This window comes from Tamandua tetradactyla, chromosome 2 (assembly GCF_023851605.1).
Source record: "Tamandua tetradactyla isolate mTamTet1 chromosome 2, mTamTet1.pri, whole genome shotgun sequence".
Taxonomy (NCBI): domain Eukaryota; kingdom Metazoa; phylum Chordata; class Mammalia; order Pilosa; family Myrmecophagidae; genus Tamandua; species Tamandua tetradactyla.
Window position 1 is genome coordinate 192,260,533 of NC_135328.1, and position 23,743 is coordinate 192,284,275.

Genomic DNA, 23,743 nt, shown 5'->3' on the forward strand with positions numbered 1-23,743 from the left:
ACCTTTTCAGTTAAGGCATAACAGAGAGGATGGAGGGAACTGCATGAACATGTAGGGCTGTGTTCCAGCAGCCATGTTTCTTGAAGATGATTGTATAATGACATAGTTTTCGCAACGTCACTGTGTGATTGTGAAAACCTTGTGTCTTATGCTTCTTTCATCTACCTTATGGACAGATGCGTAAAACACATGGATTAAAAATAAATAATACAGGGAACAAATGTTAAAATAAATTTAGTAGATTGAAATGCTAGTGATCAATGAAAGGGAGGAGTAAGGGGTATGGTATGTATGATTTTTTTTTTCTTTTTCTGAATTGATACAAATGTTCCAAGAAATGATCATGATGATGAATATACTATGTGATGAAAAAAAGAATGTTCGTGTTGTGTGCTGATTGGCTTTACTAATAAAAATTTTTAAAAAAGAGAGACAGAGAGAGAAGACACAAAGAACTAAAACAGGTATGAAAATGGAGACATTACTACTGGCCTTACAGAAATAAAGAGGATTATAAGAGACTACTATGAACAATTATATGCCAACAAATTAGATAACCTAGATGAAATGGGCAGATTCCTAGAAATACACAAGTTACCTAATTGACTCAAAAATAAATAGAAAATCTAAATAACAAATAAAGAAATTGAATCAGTAATCAAAAATCTCCCAACAAAGAAGTTCAAAGTAGCATGGATGGCTTAACTGCTGAATTCTATCAAACATTTTAAAAAGCAGGCAGAACAGTGGTTACCAAAGGCTATGGGGAAGTGAATAGACAGCTATTGCTCACTGGATACAAATTTCTCTTAGATTAAAATGCTTTGGAACTAAATAGTGGTAAAGGTTGCACAACATTTCCAATGTATGTAATGTCGCAGAACTGTACACTGAAAAATGGTTAAAATGAGACTTGTGTTACATGTATTTTACCAATTATATGTATACATTTCTAATGGGCTATGTAGGGGCCATCATTTATATTAAAGAATTAACCTTTCATGAAATTTCTTTTTTAAACACAGTCTTACTGATGCACTAGTGCAAGCACATTTGTGTCTCTCTCTCACAAGGACTAATTCAACAGTCATTTACTGAGTGTCCATTATATGCCCTGTAGTGGGATCGAACAGTGTCTAAGATAGACAATCCCCACCTTCACAGAAGCTATAATCTAGTCAGAGAGATGGTCAATAAATAAGTAAAGAGGTATGTGCTCTGCACAGAGAGAACAAATAGGCAATTAACAGTTATATCAGGGCCAAAACTCACAGTCTCAGATAATGGGTATTTTCTTCTAGAAAGACCTGAAAGTCCCAAAGGTTAGTTTCAAATAGAAATCAGAAAGTCCCAGGGACCATATAACACCACAGCTTTTTCCACTCCTCTCTTAGATAGATATGAACAGCAGCCTATTAGAGAGAGAGGGGTCAACAGTCAGCCAACAGCAGGGTGACTTCACATAGCTGACAGAAGGAAAATGGACAGGAGCGTTCCTCAGACCTGAGAGTACAAGGAATCCTGGAACCCCATTAGGATCAGCAACCTCAAATGGTACCCACTTACTGAGTGCCCACCAAATGCCAGGCCCCCATACTGGGTGCTTTACATGTATGATCTCACTGAGCTCTCCAGGCAAGTATTATTCATGTTGAGTTGCATTACACTGGCCTATAACTTAAGCATAATCAACTACTACAATGACTGAAAAGAGAGAAAGCATAATTCAAATAATACAGTCACTTCCATCTACCATGTGTCTATCCCAAAGTAAGTATATGATGAAAATATCCATAATGCTACTGTTGACTAAATTGTCTTAATTCCCTCAAGACTTCCCTCCCACTGAGGGTGAGTTGACTCTTTTCATGCAGCAGAGGCCCTAAACATAAGCCAACTCTTTCATACAAAGTTCAACCCAGAAAAGCCAGCTGTGCTGGTTAGCTTACTGACAAACACTATGTGTTAGGTCGGGGGAATGGGGAAAGGCACTACAAATGGAGCTGCAGAGGCTGTGTCACCCCTCCCAACCTGACTTCCGGAACTAATGAACCGCCCCTTCCAGATGTCACCTGACCTCCATCCTTAAAAGCTGCCCGCTGAAGCCCACATGCGCACTCACCTCCCACCATCTTGGGTTCGGTGAGTTCTGCCCGGGAGCGCAGAAATAAACCCCCCTCCCCACTTTAAATTTCCTGGTGTACCTTTCCTCTTTCTCACCCTTTCGCCTCCTAAACCTTTCATCTGGTGCCGGAAACCCGGGAGAGGAGCGTGGGTGCTGCCTGCCTGGCCAGAGGCGCCCTGGCTTCCTCTCTCCTCCTTCCTCCACATAGCCAGCGACAAGGGATCCTTCGGCCTGCCACTGCATCCACCACAGATTGGGTAAGTCCCTTCCTCCTAGCCCTGCTGCCGGGTCTCACAGTTCCGAGCGAGCCTGTCCGTTAATCACTCTCCAAAAATCGTGAATTCACGTCAGGTTCTCTTCCGAGGCCTGAGGTGAACGGGGACGCCCACAAGCCTCATACCCTTTCCCGGGACTCGAAAAGCTGTGGGGATGCCCCGCTTCTCATTTCCCTCCCAAATTCAGGTCCAGGACCTGAAAGGCCTCAAACCAGGGTGAGACGTCCCCTGGGGAGACGAGCCCCCGCTCGTAAGAGCTCCAAGGACTCTCTCAGGGTGTTGGGACGCCGACACCCCCTGGGCCAGTCCTTTTTCCTTTGAGACCCATCAGTATGGGTAGCATATCCTCTCTCCCCTCTGCGCAGGCGGCACTTCCACCGCCATCTTGCCTTTCTCTTCCTCCTTCTCCGCTGGCGGTGCTCCAGCTGCCATCTTACCCCCCTCTTCCTCCCCCTGCTCCGGCAGCGTTCCAGCCGTCATCTTATCCTCCCCTTCCATCTCCATCCAGTCCCCCACTGTCCTCAACAGCCTTGCCCTCCTCACCTATAAGCTCTCATACCTGCTCAAAGAACTCTTTACTGTCCACTATGGGAAGTGGCGGGACCTGAGGGGTTAGTTCGAGTACACACCCCTTTCTCCCTAGCTGACCTCTCTAATACTGAGGAAAAGCTAGGTTCATTCTCCAGCCACCCGATCGCCTATACTAAGGAATTTCAGTATCTATCTAATGTCTACAATCTAACCTGGCATAACATTCCTGTAATCTGCTCTTCTTCCCTAACTACAGATGAAATGGACTGCATTTTCAATGCAATCAGGGCTCATGCTAACCAGGTGCATATAACTGACCACAACTTGCTGGCAGGGGCTGAGGCAGTGCCAGGCCAAGAGCCCGGGTGGGAATATTAGGTTGATACTCCAGCGGGGAGGAACGGGTGGACTAGATGGGACAAAATGCTTATATGCCTCATAGCCGGCATGCAGAAAGCTTCACATAAAGTAGTAAACTTCCATAAGCTAAGGGAAATTACCCAGGGTCCTGATGAAAACCCGGCTGCTTTTCTACACCAGCTCACAGAAGCCCTCTCCCAATATACCCACCTAGATCCCAACTCGGAGGCTGGTAAAACTGTTTTAGTCACACACTTTATATCCCAATTGGCACCAGATATAAGGTGTAAACTTAGAAAAATTGAGGATGGTCCTCAGGCCCCTATCTGTGACCTGGTAAACCTGGCCTTTAAAATTTTTAATACTCGTGATGAACTAGAGAGGGCAGAAAAGGAATCCCGGGACCGCCAAAAGGCGAATTTACAAACCCAACCCCTGATTGTGGCTCTGCGGCCCACTTCAATGGAGAAGAAGCCGGCTATGACTAATCCACCACCAGGAAAGTGCTTCAAATGTGGCCTCGACGGACACTGGTCCTGCCAGTGCCCCAATCCTCAACCGCCCAAGGGACCGTGCCCTCTCTGTGGTACAAAGGGACATTGGAAAAGTGACTGCCCCTCAGCGCCTGGCCATGGGAGGGGGGGCGTCCTTCCAACCCCTAACCCACCGCTAGCAGTCCTGGGCCTGGCCACCGATGACTGACGACGCCCAGCCTCAGCAACCCCAATCACCCTCATCGAGCCCAGGGTAACAATTAAGGTAGGGGGTAAGTCCACCTCCCTTTTAATGGACACAGAGGCTACCTTTTCTGTCCTCCCCTCTTACTCAGGTCAACTCCTTCCTTCCCAGGTCACGGTTATGGGCATAGACGGCCATCCTTCACGCCCCTTAACTACTGGGCCACTTACATGTTTAATAGAAGGGTACCCCATTACACATTATTTCTTAGTAATACCTTCTTGCCCCAGCCCACTAATGGGGCAAGATCTTCTTGCCAAATTAAGAGTCTCACTACACTGGAAAAAACCCTGAAACAAAACTTCATAGCAAATGCCAGACTAATGTCATTATCCACAACACCACCCATGCCCCCAAAGGGACAATATTTTTGGTGTAATGGAACTTTTACCAAGTACCTTAACTCCACTGCCCCGGGACCATGCTTCCTGGTAACTATTGTTCCTCAATTAACCCTCTATGGGGAGTCCGAACTAACTTGGCTACTGCCCTCTCCTCGCTCAAAAAGGGCTGCCTTTCTTCCTATCCTAGTAGGTGTCAGTCGAACCGCTTCAGTTGCAGCCTCAGCCATAGCAGGAGGGGCGCTGGGACACAATATTTTAACCTCTCAAAACTTCGAAACTCGACTACAGGTAGCCCTGGAATCACCATCAGAATCCGTTTCCTCTCTACAATGCCAACTCACCTCACTAGCCCAGGTAACTCTTCAAAATCGATGGGCCTTAACCTGCCGACAGCCGAAAAAGGAGGAACGTGCATATTCCTCCAACAGGAATGCTGCTATTATATCAACGAGTCGGGTCTGGTGCAACAAAATATTCAAACCCTAAACAAACTAAGAGACGATCTCTACCACAGAAAACAAGGAACCAACTCTGCATTAAGCTGTTTTTTTTCTTCTCTGGTGACATGGCTCCTCCCACTACTAGGACCAGTTATCCTAATCTGTCTCTTTTTACTCCTAGCTCCCTGCCTCCTCAATTTCCTTCAGGGACGCATAAAGGAACTATCCCAGGTAGCAGTCAACCAAATGCTCCTGCATCATTATCATCACCTGCCTTCCTCCCCACTCCCCTGGCCATGACGGTTCCGGCCTATGACCCCACGCCACCCCATTACAGCAGGAAGTAGCCAGAAAGGTCTCGGCGCCCTATTATCACAAAAAGGCTGGAATGTTAGGTTGGGGGAATGGGGAAAGGCACTACAACTGGAACTGCAGAGGCTGTGTCACCCTTCCCAACCTGACTTCCAGAACTAATGAACCGCCCCTTCCAGATGTCACCTGACCTCCATCCTTAAAAGCTGCCCGCGCTGAAGCCCACGTGCGCACTCACCTCCCACCATCTTGGGTTTGGTGAGTTCTGCCCGGGAGTGCAGAAATAACCCCCCACACTTTAAATTTCCTGGTGTACCTTTCTTCTTTCTCACCCTTTCGCCCCCTAAACCTTTCACTATGTAGTTTTCTGAAATGGCTCCTTATCAAAGAATTTTCAAGCTAAATGTGATTTTTTTATTATATGTGATTTTTACCTTTTGCACTGATTTTAGAATATAATCATCCTGTAAAGTATGACTCTACTATGCCCTTGACTTACACATTGGGAAACTGAGCATCTATGAAGAAGAATCGCTTCTTTATACAACCAGCAAGTGGCAAAGTCAGAATTGAAACCCAAATCCATTTTATATGGTCATTTTTCATACCATGTAGCTTCCTTTAGGTCTGTTAGTCATATAAACTCTGGAGAAGATGGTATGGGGGGATGAAAATAATATTAAAGCAAGAATGAGGAGATTACAGTTCTAGCGTGTCTCCTACCATCTATCAGCCACATGAGTTTGAAAAAGCCATGTAGTCCCCACAGCTACCTATTTAGGCTGCAGCTTACAGGCTGACCCTATGCAGCAGTTGCCCCAGTCATCCCATTAGTAACTGCAAAACAAGGCAACAGGGAAACTAGAATCTGTGTCTACAAATTTAAACGGCTGCAGAGGCCAAGCAAACAATGTGAATGAGTAAAGTGGACTGAGTAGGGATTGTGATTGAACATGGGTACAGTGTTTCCAGGCCTCGAATTTTTTAAAGAGAAGCTAGAGCTCTGGAGCTTTTAACGTGAACAACCAATTTAAAAATGTTTCTAACACCATGAAAACTAAATAAAGCAAAATCGTGGGCTTCATTCAACATGCTCTCCCTTGGCCATATTTGAGTTAAATGATCTTAAACATCTCTTTCAATATCCAGGAAGACCTAGAAACAGTACAGATTCCTTTAAGCCATCAGGGATATATTTTGACGCCTGTCAATATGGGGATCCCTTTATAAACACAAAGAAGCTGAGTGGTATCCTGACTCCTAGGGTATTGAATATGGATACGGACAAAAAAAAAAAAAAGCCCAACCAATGAACGGTGGAGCGGGAAAGGCCAGGACTGATCCAAAGAGAAAGAAACTGGAAGTTTCCAGAGGCTGTCAGGCCCACTAGGCTAATGGTTGAGGATAAGCTTTAAAGCAGCCTGACCTCTTGCTTAAGGGCTTAAACAAAGGAGAGCAAATAACTTTCAATTAAAGTGCCAACTTCAATCAACTTGAAGTGGCTGCCTAGAGTAGTGAGCTACCCTGGTGAAATGTGTGCTATAACCAATAGCCATCATTACCAGGGACAAAGGGGAAGAGGAAGTGGCAGTGGCAGCGCACATACCATATATTTGCCACTCCTGGCTTAACTTTCATAAGCACTGAACCAACCTGAGCTTCCTGAAAAGACAATCCTGACAGCTGTAGGAAAAAACTACAGTTCATGACGCTGGAAATCCACTGGAAGCAGCAGTCTTAAAGTTGGTATAGCAAAGCTCACCCCTGATAGTCTTAACTCATACATTTACCATATATTTACTGATGCCTGCTCTGGACTGGGCACTGAGGAAATGGAAGTGACTAAGACACTGTTCCAATCGCGTATACCACAGGTTCATAGTCTAGTGGAAGAGACAAGTCAAAGATAATTATGATCTAACATGCTAAATGCAGTAAAAAAGAATCTGTGGGAACCTGGGCGGTGGGGGATGACCTACTCTGACTAACTGAATTGAACAAAATAAAATTTAGCTGATTCTTGAAGGAAGAGCGGTTCTCTTGGCATAGAATGGGAGAAAAGAATATTCCAAGCAGAGTGAAGAAAATAGCCTACCCAGGAAATGGGGAGAACCTTGACAACCTGGAATATGGGCTGCATATAGGGGCCATAACAGAAAATGAAGTACTAAAGGAGTTGAAGGCAGTTTATGAAGGGTTTTGATGTCAGGCTAAGGCTTTGGACTTAACTCTATAGACGATGGGAACCAATGAAAGGTTTTAAACAGGAGAAGGCATAATCAGATTTCTGGATTAAATAATCACACTAGCTGTAATGTGTGAGCCCACATTAGAAAGGTAGGGAAGTGAAGGCTTCTACCAAAGCCCTGGCAAAGAACCAGTAGATTCAAGACATATTCAAGAAAGTGAAAGGATTAAGAACCCTAGATATGATGGAATGCAAGAGGAATCAGAGAGAGCAACAGGGTAAAGTGAGATGATAGCGGCATTCACTTCCATCATCGCATAAGAAAAGAGATGTAGCGATGGGGCAGAACACAATAGCCACTCCCACCCACTAGGTTCCAGAAGTAACAATTACTTGAGAAACTGTAAAGACGTTCCAAATTCAGACATGTTTATTCTAGGTGGTAAGCAGAGGGTGAACATTACTTTTAATGCTGGGCTTCAAGCTCAGGCTTTCTTATCTTCACTTCTTGCCAGGGCCCCAAAGCCCTCTACCCTCCGCTCTGTGGCCTCCAGACCTTTCTATAACTCCCCCACCTCCAAAACCTCTCTCCGCCTCTTCACCTACAAATCTTTCTAAAACCCTCCTCACTCCCAGTGCCATCTATCTCCTATTCTCATCCCGGTCCACTCTATCACCATTCCCATTCCGGACGCTTCATCCTCTGACCGCCCTTCCCCGTCCACTCCCCCCTCACCGCCACCCTCCCCCCACCCCACCCCCCCGAAACACACACGCACAGAAAAGCTTCTTTCTCTCCTCTCACCTTCCCCGGTCCCCTGTGACACCACCTCCTCCTAAGTCTCCAACCCAGAGCCCGAGTCTCAGCTGCCCGCGTCCCTCCACCCAGACTCACCCACCGAGGCACTCACTTCACAACAGGGCGGAAGTGCTCCCAGGGTTTGCGCGGGAATGCTGGGACCGGGAGTCCGAACAGCGCCACCGGGTAATGGACCCTTGAGACTACAATTCCCAGAAGGCACCGCGCGAGCACGGGAGTGCGGCCCCTCCATTTGCGGCCTTTCATGTGTCGTCACCCAGTAAATAAATCATCTTCTCCCGGCCCCTGGCACCGGAAAAAATAGGAACAGGTTCAATGCGGGAGAGAAGGGAGGCAGGGCCTGCTGCGATCCAGGCCTTTCCGTAGGCTCCGGACTAACGGCACCGCCCAATGAGCAGGCACTCGAGCCGAAGGGGGCGGAGCCGGGCCTGCGGAAGGAGCGAAGGAGGAAGCGCAGGCTCACTAGAGATCAAAACAGAAATGATAGGAAATAGAAGGGAGGGTGAGTAGAGATGACTAGACTGTTGGCCGGGGGTCAGTTGAGCAGTTCAGTTTCCAACACACTGCCAAGGTGCGTGACTTTGAGTGAATTCTGAACCTCGCTTTCTGCACTTATAAAATGGAGATAATAGCATCCACGTCACTGGGTTTTTGTGAAACCTTAATGAGCTCATACACGTAACACGATTAAGGATGCCTGAGTCCTGAAGATGCACAAGGACCGTTAACTATTATTATGTCAGTGACAACAGAGCTTGCCACCTCGCGGGTGTCAGAAGAATGTTAATCATCATTACAGAATAATCTTAATATCAACTCAGTTGCCTTGTGCCATTATAAATTCTGTGAGGCGTGACCAATATAATGTAAGGTCGAGAATGTGGGTTTTATACTCAGACATGATTCCAAAACCCAACCAACTACTTCGTGGCTGTGTGACCTTAAACGAATTACTGCACCTCTTTTGTGCACAAATTTTTTCATTTGTAAAAGTGAGTAATAGAATCTAAATGAGATGATGCAGGTAAGAGATGGTCTCTGGAGGCGAATTGTGTCTGAAACTAATTACTTTAAAATGCAGGATGCAGGCTATGCCACTCACCAGTTGAGAAACCTAGGGCAAATTAATTAGCCTCTTTGTACCTCAGGTTCCTCATCTGTAAAATGGGAATAACAATAATGAGATAACAATCTGAAAGGATTGTTGAAAGGAATAAATGGAGAACAATATGTAAAGCATTTGGGAAGTCTGTCACACAGAAAGAATCTAATAATTATTAGCTATTATTCTTTTCACTTATGATTATGACAGGCAAATTAACAGGACCTAGCACATGCTAAGTGCTTAGCACATGTTAGCTGGTGTCAAAATTAGGGAAATTCTGTATCTTGGTTTTGGAGATCCAGTTCAAATTCCTCCTCTGTGCTGCCTTATTTATAACAATATGTGCAGTTTTATTCAGTAGACATAAGACCAACATGTAAGTACCACTTATTTTTGAAGTCTCATTAAGAGCCCTATGAGATTAATCTTATTATCTCCAATTTATAAGGAAGAAATCGGAGTTTAGAAAGATGAATTGACATGTTCAAGATCACATGGCCAAAAAATACCAGGGCTGGGATTTGAATCTGTCGACAGGTAACACTAAAGATCTCTTCTTCGCCCCATGCTATATCAGGAAGAGACCACAGGGCTGGGAGTGGGGATATGATATGGCAATTTGGGGGCTATGGGGGGATTAGAAAGCAGACCGAGGAGACATTTGAGAGAGTGTCAGAACCTGAAGCTGGAAAGGCAGCTTTGAAGGGCCAGGGAAGGACATCCACTCCAGGATCATCCGCTCAGAAAGGAGGAATGAAGGTATGAAGGTGAGTGCACAGAAAGGGAAAAACCCATTAGGACACAAGAGGGCACCCTTTACCCTAAATCCAGCCTGAAATTGTTCTTTGGTTCCCTTTAGCCTTTAAAGCCATGCATTTTGCAGAAGAGTAAACTAAGGCCCAAGAGACCAAGTGCCCAGCCCAGTGTCATATAAGGATAAGTGGCAGAGCCCGAAACTGACCCCGGTTCTCAGCATCTACCAGGATTGATTAGTGAGCATTCTGTCCAGAATTGACTGTCAAGAGCCTTGTTGAGCTGGGCTAGCTCTAGGGTCTAAGGATGCAGAAGTGAATCAAACCTGGTTCCTGCCCCCAAGGCCTGCTCTCCAAACTTTTCTTATCAAACACCCCTATGAGTTAAACATTTTTGAGCACACACTCCCAACATACATGTATTTATGGTACAGTAGGTCCCATTCGCAGTGCTTTAAATACATGTAAAAACTATAGCTAACTTTTATTGAATATTTATAGTACAGTAGGTCCCATTTGAGTGCATTAACTCATTTAATACTCATAAAACCCTTTGAGGGAGGGTCTAATACTATCCCATAAGAGAAAACTGTGTTTCAGAAAGTTTAAATAATATGCCAAAGGCACATAGGTAAAAAGCAGGCAGGCTGGCTTCAGAGTAAGCTGAGATAAAAAAATATATATTGAAATAGAACTTATAACATTTTCTTCCTCAACTCCAGTGGACCATCTTCTGCATACCACTCTAGGACCTACCCGTCATGTGAAAGAAGGTACAGTGTGATCAGTACTTTGAGAAAGGGAAGTAAAGGACAGGAAGTTGTGGAGGCCAGAGGTAGCACCTTACCCAGGCTGGGGGGTCAGTGAGGGCTTCTGGAGAAATTTCTGGAGAAACTGGTGGTTCAGCTAAATCTTAAAAGATAAATTGAAGTTCCCCAGGATGAAGAAAGGATGTTCTTAGGAGAAGGAGCAACACATACGAAGGCCCAGAGACAAGAAGAGAGTGTGGACTTCTGGGAGTTACAAGGAGCTTAGCATGGCTACAGCACAGAGTGCCAAGGAGATTGGGTTTCTCTTCCATTTGCTCTGAGAATCAAATGAGTCCATTGATATGAACATGCCTTCATGTTTTGATTGTGTGAATAAGCAACCAGTCTGCTGCCTCCTGGGCAGAGTCCCAACTGCTCAGCTCTCTATCCCTCTACAGCCCAGATGGCAAAAGGGGCCCCTCTACCCCTTGAAGATCTGGTTGAACTTTGCCTGGTCCCCATTCCACAGGTTAGGACTGTCCCAATCTTCCCTCTATCCTTACTTTTTTCATGAATTCCCAGCTTTATTTGTTTTGGGCTTCGGTTCCTATGTGCCTTCTGCTCACAGCATGTGGGTTTCCATCTAAAAAATCCAATCAAGCCAAGTATGTTGTGGACATAGTAAATTTAATGAGGATTGGAGGTCTTCAGGATCACATCACATCTAACAGCCTCCAACCATCTCCCAAACTTTCTCATTCATCCTCCAGAGCCTTCCTAAATCCTGTGTTCACAACCATTGACCCTCCCTGCATGTACAGCACCCTCACCTCCTACCTGAAGCTGAGTTTGGTCACACGCACTCATACATACCCATTATCTCCTGCCAGTCTGCTTGTTTTTCCTACCCCCAACCTCCATCACACATGCACCCACACTACCATAACCCACACTGCTTCAGTCTGCTCCACAGCCAAGCCCAGAAGTAATCCTTTCTTTCACCTTCCTTAGGCCATACTCGGTAGTCTCCACGGCGGAGCAGACGGGCCAGCCTATGGTAACGGGGGAGCTGGTGGCGGGAGACAGGCTCCAGGAAGACCAGCAGCAGTACTGGGGGCTGGGGGCCAGCCAGCAGGAGGCAGGTGGCCAGATAGAGCTCCAGGCGGCAGCGGGGGTTCTGCAGAGCCTGGTGACTCAGCACGCAGAGCATGACCCGGCTGCTCGCCATGCTGTCCACCACATTGTCTGCCACATCCTTGCCTGGCTCAAAATCCTGCTCAGGGAGGCAGAGGCGCAGCCCCCGGCCAGCAGGACAGCTGCCCTCCAGAGCAGGAAGAAGCTCCCACACCACCCAGCCCTGGTCTTGCCTGCAGTGAGACACGAACACGTCGTAGAGAAACTTCTTGCCCTCACCCTTCCGGCCCTTCAGACCCTGGAGGCAAGCCCTGAACAAGGCCTGGAGATACAGGATCCAGGAGTTCCTGGCTTCCTGTAGGAAGGGCAAGGAGATCAACAGAAGCAGCAGGGCAGAGCTGCCCCAAAAGAGTTCCAGTTCCAAAGTCTTGGGGCAGTGGCTCCAGAGAAAGGGGAAAAGGAGATTCTTGGCATGGGTCCTACCTTCTGGCTTGCACAGCTGGTGTGATACTATATACATGTATGTTCTTGGGGCCCACTCAAACCAGGTCCCCACCCATGCATTGGCACATTGGCAGGCCAAAGACACTGACAGAAAATACATGTACTGAGGCATCTGGGGACTGTACTCCTGGAGGCTGCTATCTAGCACAAGGCCATTCTCCATATCCAGCACTAAGACCTGGAGGCTGCCCAGGCCCTGGAAGGCAACAGCAGACAGTGTCTCCAACCCTGTGTTGCTCAACTGCAGCCCCTCAAGCCTGGGAAGCTCACCTACCAGCTACTCAAGCAGCACTGGGCGGGGCTGGATTTTAGACTGCAGTGCCTGCAGCTTTAGCACCCGCAAGCTAGGTAGCCCCCTGATGCAGCAGGGCCAGGGGCTACACCCATTCCCGATCACACTCAGTTGTTCAAGCCTGGGGAGCTGCCAGAGAAAGAAGCTGGAAGTTTGGTTCTGGGAGCAGAGAGCCTCAAAGCTGTTGCCAAGCAGGGAGAGTTGGCGAAGAGCAGGGAAGATCTTGGACACATTCTGGGCCCCCAGCTGCAGCCCTCAGCCTTTTAGAGTCAGGGACTGCAAGACTGGAAAAACATTAGGAGCCAGCTTCCAAGGTGCCATGTCTGTGACTGCTTGAAGCTCCAGGCTGGTCAGACTCATGGGCAGGGACAACACCAGCCCAGAAGGGCCAGAGGGAAACTTCAGTCCCAAGTTTTGCAGATTCTCTCGGCCCCAGAAATCCCAGGTGGGGCCCAGTACCATCTGGGTGTCTAGCAAGTTTAGGGTGGTCAGTGCAGGCAGAGGAGCCAGCCAGTCATTGCCCAGGGCCACCAGTGGATTCATGCTCAAGTCCAGTATCTCCAGATGCCTCAGGCCGTTGAACACCTGGCTTTCCAAGGACACCAACTGGTTTTTCCAAAGTAGCAACTCCCACAAATGGGGCAAGCAGGAGAAAGTGGCTGGGGGCAGGGTATGCAGCCTGTTTTCAGACAGATCCAGGGCCTGCAGTCCTGACTTAGCCCCCATCTCATTTGTGCAGAGCATGGCACTCTGCAATTTGTTGCTTCTCAGACTCAGTCTCTGAAGTCTGGGCATCGCAGACAGGAAAACTAGGGGCAGGTCAGTCAAACCACCATTGTTAAGAACCAAACTCTTCAAGCTATGGCAAGAAGCCAGGGCCTCTGGAGTTATGTGCCTTATCTGAGTTAGTACCATATTCAGTTCCTGCAGCTCAAAGTATGCAATTACCTTGGTGGGCAGGGTGGCCGTGGCCGTTCGCACCACAGACAGTATATCCAGCCTCTGCAGCCCCAGTCCCACCGCTTCCGAGGCCTCCACGTTTGTGTGATCCATACGCAGAGTCCCCAGCTTGAGACCCTGGAGGGCCCCAGGGCTGGCCAAATTCAGCTTTTTGTTGAACGAGAGGCCCAACATATCCAGGGTCCAGCCATTCCCAGAGGAGGCACCGAGCACTAGATCTGGGAAGATGTTGGCCAGCATACTCACATTCTGAAGGCAGCTGTGCTGTATAGACAGCCATTGTAGACTGGGAGGCAACCGGACACCAATGCTCCCCTCCAGACAGAGATGCCAGAAAGAAAGGTGATGGAGGGAGCTCAGGTTGCCAAAGGCATCAGGGGTTAGGTAAAGGTAATCCATTTGGCTGCTTAGGAAGGAAAGCTGCCACAGCTGCCCCAAACCCTGAAAAGCTCCCAGCTGGAGCTGGGTGAGCCTCAGGCTCAGCCCCAGGAGCTTAAGCCGAGGGAAATGGGAGAAAGCATCTGGGGGCAGGACAGAAATGGAGCTGGTAAGACAGAGTCCCTCCACACCCCTCGGCACAGCCTCCAAAGCCTGTGTCAGGTTGGTTACCGAGGAACACCAGGCAAAGAGAGGCAGGCTGGAATCGATAGGGCAGATCCCAAAGAAACGAGAGGCCAGAGGCAGTCGGGAGCCTTCACTCACTAGGCAGTTGAAAGCTGTCCAGGCCACAGTCAGAGGAAGGGACAGGAGCAGAGCAAGCAGTAGCAAATGCCTGCCCATCACGGCGCCAAGGCTGAGGCATAGAGAGACAAAATCAGAACCCCTCGCTTTTCCAGGGGAGGGACCCAGACCCTATACACCCCCTCCACACACATTTATACAATACTCACAGCAGCAATAGCTCCAAATGAGCCCTGGAAAATCTGGAAGCAGGGTCAGAGTGCCACACACTTCCAAGCTGCAGAACAGCAGGGAAACTGAAAGGAAGCATGGGCCAGATAGAAGATGCTTATTATAGCTGAGGATCCAAGGGTCAGGGAAAAGAGGAAGAATTCTAGTGCTGAGGAGGAACCACTAAGTCTCACTTCTCTCATATGTGGAAGCAAGCAGTGTTTCTGAGCACAAGATTAGAGGCCAGGATCTCACTCTGCCATTTTGCAGAGCTGGGCGCTTCGCCTCTCTGAGCTTCAGCTTGCACATCTGTAAAATAAGTACATTAATAATGCCTGGATATATCCCAGAATATATTAAACAGATAACCAAAAGGTATTGGCGAAGTTCCTTGAGGGATGGGAGAAAAAATATGAAACTATTAAACTTTACCACGGGGGAACCCCTATTACTGTATCAAGCATTAGGAACACCCAAATCAATAAGCCAAGCCCTTGATCCTGAGCATTGCTTTTGTGAGGCTTATGTAAGTAACAGAGAAGCTTCGGCTATGTAAGTAACAGAGAAGCTTCGGCTATGTAAGTACGCCTAAGGGTCACCTCCAGAGGGCCTCTTTTGTTGCTCAGAAGTGAACTTGCCCTCTCTAAGTGCAGCTCTGCAAGTGAAAGCATTGCCCCACCACCACCACGGGACATGACATCCAGGTGTAAAAGTCTCCATGGCAGCATGGAAGATAACTCCAGGAGATGAGTCTGGCCCTGATACTGTGGGACCACCAATGACATCCTGACCAAAATGGGGAAAAGAAGTGTAACAAATAAGGTATCCATGGCTAAGAGAGTTCAAATAGAGTTGACAGGTTACTTTGGAGGTTGCTCTTATGCAAACTTCAGTTAAACAGCGCTACCTATCTTAACTTACCAAGCCCCAACCAAAACCATTCCAGCCATTCCTAAAGAACACCTAGGGTAATATATAAGATTCTACAAAGTTTCCATGCACTAGAGTAACTTTCCAGAAACCTACAATCTCCAAAGGTTTCTGTTGATCAGATAAGTCCTGAAACCTAGGGGCACCAGCCTTTTCAGAACATCAGCTAGTTTCATCTCCGGACCCCTTATTATTGAAAGCGCTTCCAACCTGTAAAAGACAGAATGGGCATAGCCAAAATACCCCTAAAGAGTAGGAGAAAGATCAAAGGTAACGATGGAGTTATACAGAGAAGGTAGGGTTTAACAAATGAGTATGATTGCTAAGTCATTATATTGATATTTCTTTTAGTCTCCAGTATCTTAGAGCAGCTAGGAGTAAAAACCTAAAATTGTGGAATTGTAACCCATTCAAACTCTGAAATCTGTTCTACAACTAATTGTTGTACTGTGCTTTGAAATTTATTACTTTTTTGTATATGTTATTTCTCATAGAAAAGAGAAAAAGGTGATGATAAAAAATATATATTCCTCCTAGCCTCCAATGTTCTGAAGAAGCTAGAAGGCAAAATCTGAGATGATGCTATGGTAGCCCATGACAAACTGTGGGAGCTATCCTATAACTACTTGTTGAAGAATGCTTTGAAAACTATTGCTTTTTTCTGTCTTTGCTTTGTATATGTTATATGATTTAAAAAGTTAAAAAAAATAAGCACATTAATATCTGCTTCATAGAATTACTGCAGATTACACATGGTTGGCTAAATGGGGCGTCTCTCTTTATCATCTTCTTTACTACTTCCTCTTGTTACTTCTAATAGAAGAGAAGTCTTGGGTGAATCACGATTTAAAAAAGCAGATGTTTTGTAAGCAGATCAATACATTGAATTATGACATCATGGCTTCTGATGATGATCCACACTGAAAATTTCAAAAGGTTCAAGCTTCATCCAGAGCCATGTAGGGATCCATTCCTGCCCTTCCAGGATGGAGCAGGGGAAGATAGTCCCCTATGGCCTTGAGGTGCACTATCATGTTGGAGCTAAGGGAGGGAAAAACAGGAAAGGAGCTTTATGATTACTCAAACAATGCAATGAACAATTCAATACAATTAAATATGAGTTTCTGATTTTAAGAAATAATAAATACGGAAGATAGATTGTTTGACTTGAAGAATGGCATCTACCCCAAATTTACAACCAATACAATTGTTAGTGGTGAACCATCCATTGCATCTGATTTAAAGTCAGGAATAGGGCAACTATAGTTACTTCTTTTCAATATTATACTGGAGGCCTTAGTGAGGAGAACAAGAGAGAAGAAGAAATTATAAATATTTTAAAGGAAGAAACAAAATGTTCTCATTTACAAGATGGTATGTGTGCCAGTTTGAAATGATGTATGTACCCTAGAAAAGCCATGTTTTAATCCTAATCCCATTTTGTAAAGGCAGCCATTTCTTCTAATCCCTATTCAGCATTGTGTGTTTGAAACTGTAATTAGATCATCTCCCTGCAGATGTGATTTAATCAAGAGTGGTTGTTAAGCTGGATTAGGTGGAGGCATGTCTCCACCCATTTGGGTAGGTCTTGAATAGTTTCTGAAGTCCTATAAAAAAAGAAACATTTTGGTAAAATGAGGGAGATTCTGAGAGAGGAGAACAACATAGTCACAAGAACCACCAGCCAGCGACCTTTGGAAATGAAGAAAGAAGATGCATCCTGGGGAGCTTCATGAAACAGGAAGCCAGGAGAGGAAGCTAGCAGATGACACCATGTTCACCATGTGCCCCTTCCAGAAGAGAGAGAAACCCTGACCGTGTTTACCATGTGCCTTTCCAGTTGAGGGAGAAACTCTGACTGTGTTTGCCATGTGACCTTCCATTTGAGAGAGAAACCCTGAACTTCATCAGCCTTCTTGAACCAAGGTATCGCTCCCTGGATGCCTTAGATTGGACTTTTCTATAGACTTGCTTCAAATAGAACATTTTCTTGGCCTTAGAACTAGCAACTTATTAAATTCCCCTTTTTAAAAGCCGTTCTGTTTCTGGTATATTGCATTCTGGCAGCTAGCAAAGTAGAACAACGTGATTGTCTATGTAGAACATTCAAGAATTTCTAAAATCAAACTATTAAAACTAAAGAGAGTTTGGCAGAGATGCTGGATACTAGATACATTTTTAAGCTTTCTAGTATACAAGTATGTTAGTCTCAGTAGGGAACTGATGCCACATTCAACTTAGGATTTTTCTCAAAGGTATATAGCAAAATTATTAATCATAGAGATGTGAGTGGGATACCACGAGGGAATAGAAATCTGGGGCTAACAACTACAGAAGCTGTCATTACTCCTAGGATTGAAGGGAAAAGTCTTGGGAGAAGTTACCAGAACTTGGAAGGAGAGAGAGTTTTGCAGAATCAGATGCCTTAGGAGGAGCAGTAACTTTCTGTAAAGTCACAAAGCTAACCTGAGGAGATTTTAACAGGGCAGAAATCAGGGGTAAAAATGATTTTTATACCCCTGACCTCTCTCTCCTCCCTCCCTCTGATATGCTATAAGGATTCTCCATTGACCCCAGAATCAGAGGGGGGAAATTCATAGTGTAATCCATTGAGGTAAGCTTTCCTGAGAAAAGAGCAAGGTGAGAAGGACACAGAGTAGACCTAGAGGAACAAACTAAAGAAATGGAGTATAACAGATGATTAGAATATGTGCTTAACATTTTTTTAAGAAGAAGGAGACAAAAGAATATTTAGCTACAACTCAACAATGAAAAGACAGTTCAATTAGAAATGGACAAAAGACATGAACATTTTTCAGAAGAGGAAATACACATGGCTAAAAAGCACATGAAAAGGTGCTCATCTTCACTATTAGGAAAATGCAAATCAAAACCGCAGTGAGATATCATTTCATATCTACTAGAATGGCTGCTATTACACAGGAAACCACAAGTGCTGGAGAGGATGTGGATAGGAACACTTATTCACTGCTGGTGGGAATGTAAATGGTACACTTGCATGGAAGATGGTTTGGGGGTTCCTCAGAAAGCTAAGTATAGAGTTGCCCTACAATCCGGTAATCCTGCTACTTGGTATAAACCCAGATCTGAAAGCAGGGATGTAAACAGACACTTGCACATTGATGCCCATAGCAGCATTATTCACAATTGCCAAAAGACGGAAACAATCCAAGTTCCCATCAACAGATGAATGGATAAATAAAATGTGGTATATACATACACTGGAATATTATTCAGCAGTAAGAAAGAATGAAGTCCTGAAACACCAAGCAACATGGATGAACCTTGAGGATATTATGGTGAGTGAAATGTCAGATACTAAAGGTTAGATATTTTATGATCTCACTAATATGAACTAATTAAATATGTAAATTCATAGACGTAAAATGTAGAGTATAGGTTACCAGGTGTGGTAGTTTGAAGCTGTTGTGTACCCCAGAAAAGACCATGTTCTTTGAACTCATTCCTGTGGGTGCAGACATATTGTGGGTAGGACTTTTGGTTAGGTTATTTCAATTGAGATATGGCCAAACCCATTCAAGGTGGATCTTATTCCCCTTCCTGGAGAACTTTATAAGTGGATAAAAGGCACACAGAAGAAGCCAAGAGATAATATACAGAGAAAAAGCCCCCAGAGGAAATGAGAGAGGAAGCCACTGAAGCCAAAGGCTGAAAACAATGAAATCCAAGGGAGAAAGCCCAGCATATGCCAGCCATGTGCCTTCCTATATGACGGAGTATTCTTGATGCTGGTGGCCTTTCTTCAGAGAAGGTATTGTCCTGTTGATGCTTTAATTTGGACATTTTCACAGCCTGAGCACTGTAAATTTGTAAAATAATAAATCCCATTGTAGAAGTCAACCCTTTTCTGGTATATTACATTCTGGCAGCTTTAGCAAACTGAAACATGAGGGGATAGAATGAGGCTAGAGAATGGGGAGTAGTTGCTTAATATACACAGAATATTTATCTAGGTTGAAATTAAACATTTGGAAACAGAGGTGACAGTGGCATGTCATTGTGAGTATAATATTTTTAACTGAATGATAATGATAATACTGCATATCAAAACTTGTGAGATGATGCCAGCAATATCTGTGGGGAAATATCTGTGTCTATATTATTAAAAAAAAAAAAAACAGCAAAAGCTGAAGATTAATGAGGCAACAAAGTCAGAAATTAGAAAAGCAACAGTTAAAAAAAAAAAAAGTTCTGTTTCCCACTTTATAGAGTAACTGGAACCAGGCTAGCCTTCCCACCATAAGCAACTGGAAAACTGAGCTAAATATATGAAATAACTGTTTTCAGACATTAGACAAACTGGACATATATGGCAGCAATCCCTAAAAGAGGGGAAACAAATGAGGTGAGCTCTATAGTTGCCCTGGCTTTCTACATACAAGAATTTACTAGAGAAATGAGCCAAGATGGTGGCTTAGTGAAGTGTGGAATTTAGTTCATCCTCCAGAGCACCTAGTAAGTAACCAGGAACAGTACAGAACAACTGCTGGGGCCACATCGGTGACCGGACACACAGCGTACATCAGTCTGGACAAGCTGAACCAGCTGTGATCCCACACAGAATCATGAGTCCCCCTGAAGTAGAGAAAACTCTGTTTTCCCAAGAAAGCACCTAAGCCTCTAAGAAGTGTCCAAAACTTTATTGCCAGCAGGCCCAAAAGACTCCGTCCAAAGCCTGAGTCCTGAATATTCTTGGTTTCCAGATTATATAGGCTAGTAAGCAAGGCGGGAGTCACTATGGGAACAGACAATAAACACTGAAAGGTAGGGAATTTCTTTTGTCTGAGATAGGACATGCACAGAGGACCCCTGTTTTGCAGACTTGACCCAAGGCAAGGTCTGCAGACGTGACCAGGGGCAGACAGATGCCGCAGACATTTTGTTTTACTCCCTGCTTTTTACATGCTTTAGGAGTACATAATTTCTTACATAAATTCATAAGGTAATACACACAAATTTATAAAGTTATACAAAAATACTGAGGTCAGTCTTGTAAACTGCCTCATTCCCCCCTTTTGATGATATTATTCATCACATTTTATTTTATAAACCAGCACCATTTTCATTTGTAGAGACCAACTCACATCCATGATAATTTGTAGGGCTCAGGTTCCTGAGATGAGTTAAGCAGGAGGCAGTTTTCTGTCTATTATGGTCTCTATTGTTTGATTTACATTTCTTAACAAGTAGGGGACTAGGCAAGGTAAAGTATAGCACTTACAACTCCTATTATCATTGTTGCAATCTTGGACCATGGTCTCGAAAACAATGAGTCAAGCCATGAGGTCCAAGAGTTGTCTACTCCCGAATTTCTAGCTAATTCTTCAGAGAGAGTCATGAGTCCTTTTAGGGCCCTTGTGACTGACCCATCTGGGGCCATATTGTTGGGGATGTAGGTATAGCACCTTCCACCTAATATTACACAGACCCCTCCTTTTTCTGCCAACATCATGTCTAATGCCAACCTGTTTTCCCAGGCTACCTTTTTGGTAGCAGCTAACTGCTGGGACAGGCCTCTAACAGCATCTTCAGTATAGTTTATGAACCTTCACTGATTGTAATAAATGTAATTAATCCAGTCTACATTTTTATTTACCGTTATCCATCAAAACAGGAAGGACTCAAACCCAGCCTATTTGGTTGCGAGCCTTATATTGGTCAGGAACTCCTCTCGGGACTCCAATTGCATCCATATATATATTAGGGTCAAAGGGTCAAAAGAGCCCTCCAGGGCTTCCTGCTTTTCTATAGACCTGGATGCTGGCCCATGTTCTTGAGTTTGGTTTAGGTATGAGGCAGTAAATGGGATGGCAAACTACACTGAGGCAAAGGTCCCCTCCCAGTCCTGCAGAGTTCGTTTTAGAAAGTTTCCTCCACACAACCACCAAAGTTCTGCCCTGGGCACTGTCAGGTTACAGTATTTCAGATCCCCAGTGACATTCCAGGTCTGGGTACAAGTTACCTGAGGTCCCCTTTTTGTTTTGTTTAAAAGTCATGAGATACACACCGTGTGATTTCAGTGGCCTCCTTGTATTCCTTTTCTTTTGCCCTTTTGGCCAGAGGAAACAGTGCAGCCATGGCACTGCAGTTATTGTTCCCTGTGGAGTTTAAGAGAAAAACCACCCACTTAAATTCTGCCTCATATTTATCAGGTCCTAAAGGAAAAGGGACTACCTGGGCACTAGGATGGCCAGTAGTACAGGTGTAGCAATCTCTTTCTCCCAAACTGTGCACAGTGTATCTCACCCATTCCCATCAGATATTGGTTTCACTATATCCTATTATTGCTGTCAAATTTTTTTTTTTTTTGCGTCTTTGATCATGATGACTTTTACTGCTGGGAGATTTAGAACTAGGTGGGATGACGGGCTTGGGGCATTTGCCTGTGGCTCAGACTGGGTCGGCAGGCTTAGGGCATTTGCTGGTGATGTGGACTGAGTGGGTCTAGAAGGGGGAACAGGCAGGACCACCAGGATCTGGAAACGGCTGGTTGGTAGTAACGTCCACCCCAATTCCAAAAGTGAGGTTATACTTTATGTCTACTGGCCCTGGCAGGACAGTAACGAGGGGATTACAGTTGTTTATCTGGCATTCATCCTTTACATGCCCCATAACGAATGTTAATGGCTTTAGTGATTTGCAATTTTCAAGTGAAGTTTCACCTACAGATCCGAAACGGAAATTCCAGGTGCCCTCGGGACACCACTGTTGTTGGAGTGAAGTTCAACCCCTAAACTGTGTCGTCCACCAAACATCCTGCTGTGACCAGCATGGGCTTCTTTCCCATCCTTTTTTTCCTAGCTTGAGAGCACAGATATTTTTCTGATGAGCTTAATGCTTGCTGATTGCCCAGATTTCCACAGGAAATTCCCTCAAGTGCACAGAAGTCCAGCTGAATGACCTGAGAGTTACCTCCTTCAGTGACAGTGATGGAAGTTAGGGCAGCAGTTACTTGCCAGAGAGTGCCCAGGAGACAAAGGAGGATTATCATCTTAGAGGTATTTTTAGTTTGAGTTACCTGGATATGAAGGGTCCCACCAAATCAAGGTAAAATTAGTGTTTGGAAAGTATTGCAGGTGACCTACTTCTAGAAGGGCTAAGACTGCTAAGTGAAAAACAAATGCAAAGAGTAAGAAAAAGACAATTATTCCCCAGACCTGGCAGGCCGGGATGAACAAGCAGGCAGTCGATGTGTGCCTGAATTCCCACCTGGGCTTCCTGGGAGACTGGATATTATTTAAGACACACTGAGGCAACTTCTAGATGAAGTTCCATGAGGACCGGAGGGGCATTCTTTGCTAGCCCTGGTGGACTGTTTTCTGCACAAACAGAAGGATCAACTCCTGGCATTTGTGGATGGTCAGGCTGGTTTTGGTTTTCTTTGGTGAGAAAGAGTCACCACTCTTCTGTTTGGGGGGCTGTCAGGGTCACCATGATTTTTCTCTCTGGGTTTTTTAGCATCAGGAAACATTCCTCTTCTGCACTGAAACTTATCTGGGCCTGGAGCTTTGTCAGGAGGTCTCAGCCCAGCAGGGGTACTGAGCAGTCAGGAAGGTGAAGAAATGGATGAAAAACTTCACGAGATCCCAGCAGACACTTGCGGGCTGTTAAGAAGGGATGTTGAGCTGAGATGCCCGTAGTCCCAATGATGGTGGTTTGCCTTTTGGTTTTAGGCCCAATTTGCTGCATGACAACAGAATGTTTTATGCTGGTGTTTACCATAAAGTCCATTTTTTGGCCCCCTACTGTCATCGTGACCACGGGCTCCCCGGAGCTGAGTATGAAGGGGCCCTGTCTGCCTCAGTCCAAACTGTCTTCAAGGCCTGTTAGTCCTAAAAAATTAGTAGCTATGGGCTCCTCGTGGCTAGTGGAGTGCTTGCTTTCCTTTTCCTATCTTTTTGTTGGGGGCATTCTGCCTTCCTGTGTCCCTCCTCTTTACAGGAAGCACCGCGGTTTCTTCCCAGTGGAGCTGCTCTCCTCGGTCTTCTGGGCGGCCCCCAGTAAGTGGATGTTTTATTTTCTGGCCCTGAACGCTTGAAGGTTCAGGGTTTCGAGAATGGGGGCTTCCTGGTGCCCTGCATGAGCGTCACCGCAAGCAGGTCTGCTTTTTTCTTTAGTTATCAGTCTGCTTCTCTCTGTGTCTCTTGGTCTCGGTTCATGTAGACTTTTGTAGCCACTTCAGGGAGCTGGGATATATTCATTCCGGAAAACCCTTCTAATTTCTGCAGCTTTCTCTGGATATCAGGTTGGG

At 45.4% G+C, this 23,743-nt stretch overlaps 2 protein-coding genes across 9 annotated transcripts in view; both read right to left on the reverse strand.

Moving 5' to 3' along the window:
• Nucleotides 1–8,653, reverse strand: part of ZSCAN20 (zinc finger and SCAN domain containing 20) — a 61,459-nt gene extending 52,806 nt beyond the window's left edge. For 3 of the 8 annotated variants that reach the window (XM_077150396.1, XM_077150397.1, XM_077150391.1), the window contains exon 1: nt 8,209–8,242. Coding sequence is in view for 2 of the 8 variants with exons in the window: in XM_077150398.1 (XP_077006513.1) it covers nt 8,213–8,365 (153 nt within the window). In the remaining 6 variants the exon portion in view is untranslated. Of the gene's footprint in view, nt 1–8,118 lie in introns of all 8 variants that reach the window. The other 5 variants (XM_077150399.1, XM_077150398.1, XM_077150394.1 and 2 more) reach the window with 5 other exon arrangements.
• Nucleotides 8,654–10,703: 2,050 nt separating this feature from the next.
• On the reverse strand, nt 10,704–14,708 carry LOC143674540 (toll-like receptor 12). The gene is given in 2 exon segments (XM_077150400.1): nt 10,704–14,422; nt 14,520–14,708. Coding segments are annotated over 2 exon segments (2,847 nt in total). The 5' UTR covers nt 14,621–14,708; the 3' UTR covers nt 10,704–11,676.
• Between the last annotated feature and the right edge of the window lie 9,035 nt (nt 14,709–23,743).